General features: G+C 37.6%; 1 protein-coding gene across 1 annotated transcript; it reads left to right on the forward strand.

The window, feature by feature from the left end:
* Positions 1–451: 451 nt before the first annotated feature.
* Positions 452–1218, forward strand: LOC149568945 (putative germin-like protein 2-3). The gene is made up of 2 exons (XM_089817654.1): positions 452–578; positions 686–1218. Exons 1-2 carry the CDS (start codon positions 452–454, stop codon positions 1216–1218), a joined length of 660 nt encoding a protein of 219 aa, XP_089673780.1.
* The last annotated feature ends 1680 nt before the right edge of the window (positions 1219–2898 follow it).

A 2898-nucleotide genomic window follows, 5' to 3' on the forward strand; every position in this document is an offset into this window, starting at 1 on the left:
TTTAGTTATTAGGTCTTATTAAATTAATGTGGAGGTAACCGTATGCAGTAGGGCTTACGTCGGAAATCCCTGTGGAAGTACGTCATCATATTGGAAGAACGGGGTAAAATAGACGGAGTCAAGATGAATGAACCCTTGCGAAGTAGTCATCTGTGTTTGAAATACATCATTCAATTTCCCTAGTTTACCAATTCTACGAGGGAGCAATAGCATACATAATATTGGCTTTCAGGAACCTCAACGTAGAAGATTTCAACCATAATAAAAGAATGATAAGAGTATATCCGCGGTAGCAGGTGGGTTGATCGTCAGGTAAGAATGAATGAGTCCTTGAGGAGCAGTTAACGTTTCGAGTATATAAAGCATGCAAATGGGCTTGCAATAGTACTCAATTCAATTATCCACATCCTGAGCTGTTTATTCACATCAGTCTCTCTGTGTTCCTGTCATAATGGGTAGCAGGATGATTTACCTCACGCTGGGGCTTGTTCTGTTGATATGTTGTTTCGGCAAAGGCGTCGTGGCAGCGGATTCCATCCCATTGCAGGATTTCTGCGTTGCAGACAACGAAAGCAAAGGTGAGCAGAGAATAACATTATAGATAATAAGAGATCTAGGTACTGATTATATGATTGCATGTGCTCGTTAGAAATCTAGGTACTGATTATATGATTGTTTTTCACAGTGTTGGTGAACGGGTTCGTGTGCAAGGAGGCAATGGCAGTATCAGCAGAGGACTTCTTCTTCGGGGGGCTTGGGCAGGCGGGGAACACCGACAATGCAGTGGGCTCCATCGTGACCCCTACCAACGTAATGCAGATACCGGGGCTGAACACGTTGGGAATATCTCTGGTCCGCATCGACTACGCAGTGGGTGGAATTAATCCTCCTCACACCCACCCCAGAGCCACCGAGGTTCTCTTTCTAGCGGAAGGCGAGCTCTTTGTAGGGTTTATTGACACCAACAACACCTTCTTCAGCAAGACGTTGGAGAAGGGAGACGTGTTCGTCTTCCCCAAGGCGCTCGTGCATTTCCAGCAGAATGTGGGGAAAGAGAATGCGGTCGCCATCTCTGCTTTGAGCAGCCAGCTCCCGGGAACCCAGACAATTGCTAATTCTCTGTTTGCGGCGAATCCCCCTCTCCCCGATTCCGTATTGAGCAAGGCCTTCCGCATCACCCAGGAGCTCGTGGACTACATTCAGAAGATGTTCGCCTAAGCTTCTTGAGCTTAATTTTTTGTGATCGATTCGATAAAAATAAAACAAAGGAAAGGTAGACCACATAGGAATACTATTTTCGTACCATTTAATAAAAATTCTCTCTTTAGAGCTGCTCGTTGCATTCTCAACAGAAGTTTATTTTCCTAAAGGAACATCTTTCTGTGTGAAAAGAATTCTATGGTTTCTGGTTCATGCATCTTGACCACAGATCCAGTCTGGGGATGTAATCCCAATACAAACTTATAATATCCATTCTAAAATGCTCATCCTACAAATACAATGGAACATATTTCACAAATAACAAAATCGCTCCTGATATTTGGTCACTGCCATGACCCCTTTAATCAAGTTTTGAAACTCAGCTACGTCTGTCTCATAAAATAACAGATGCAACAATCGCTTCATGAAAAGAGATAAAAAAGTATTCCCAAGATATTTGTCCTGGTCACAACTTCCTCTCGGCCCTTAATTGTGGCTGTTCCACCACATAGTTGGTTCACCAATCAGCTGAAATGCAACCCATAAAGCCCTAGACTATGCCGAAAGGTGATGAACACGAAAGTACTTTACCATGAAGATGATTAATTTCTCAGCATCATCCTTACCATCGAAACCATGGAAAGTGGGTAATACGATCTTTTAAGGTCATTGCTCAGCTCCTCCGCTATCTTCTCATTATTATTCAGGTGTCCAAAATTATTCTTCATTAAAACCAGAATGTCACGTGGAGAGGAAAAAATTATTTATATCTATTTATACAAATGACAAGAAAGATTTATATCACAATTAGCATTGTGTTAAATTATGAACAACAATAGAAAGTGAAGATTTGATAAACTAAATAAAGACTAAAATTTTCAATCGATTTTATATATATGCAAGCAAATCACAAATTTGATTTCTGTTATCAAATTCAAGTTAGGTTTAGTTCGAAATGAGCTAAACCGAGCAATTAGGAATAGGGTAAAAAATATTATTCGTATATCTTTTAGGAAATTATAAAATCATTGCGAAAAATAGATTGTTGCATGAAGCTACTGTAGATTAAAAATGCTATCAAATGCAAGTTAGATTTGTTTCAAAATGAAATAAACCCGTGACAATGAAAAAGAGAAATCAGGAATAGGGTAAAAAATATTATTTCATATATCTTCTATGATGCATAGCTTAAAATTTGTAAGATACACTGCTTTTTAAAAATAAAATAAAAAAATTAATGCTTTTTAATGGATCATGTAAGACTGACAAAGTATCACATTTAATATATCTGTCTAATTTCTTTTGGTTGCGATTAGTATTGGCATTTGTAAATGAAAAAAATCAAATTCCCTGTTTACCTACAAAATTAGTAAGATTGAAACTAGTGAGCTTTTTATATGTGAATGAAAGTGTACTCAAGCAAGGTATAATAATTTAAAACAAATCGAGAACAAATTGAAAACTATAAAAAGAAGCCACGATACAGAACTCTCCAAAGTCTATGGGATAAGGACGATAGAATTAAATGGGTTTTGTATTCAGTTTTTGTCTTCTTTTGAATATGAAGAATATACATTACTTGTAGAAGCGTTCATCTTTGCCAATGATATTTGGTGATCGATCAATAAAAATTTGAAGATTATAAAGATATTTTTAACTGATCTAGGAGGTAAGTTAGGTTGTCTTAAGTTTCAAATA

Source organism: Cupressus sempervirens, chromosome 3 (assembly GCF_028749045.1).
Source record: "Cupressus sempervirens isolate cs-2001-9-10 chromosome 3, ASM2874904v1, whole genome shotgun sequence".
NCBI classification, from domain to species: Eukaryota; Viridiplantae; Streptophyta; class Pinopsida; order Cupressales; family Cupressaceae; genus Cupressus; species Cupressus sempervirens.

Bases quoted from the DNA above. Each gene is read 5' to 3' on its own strand.
- LOC149568945 (XM_089817654.1), top strand. From the start codon at position 452: ATGGGTAGCAGGATGATTTACCTCACGCTGGGGCTTGTTCTGTTGATA. The intron at 579-685 runs GTGAGCAGAGAA...TGTTTTTCACAG, and splicing joins TGCAGACAACGAAAGCAAAG to TGTTGGTGAACGGGTTCGTG.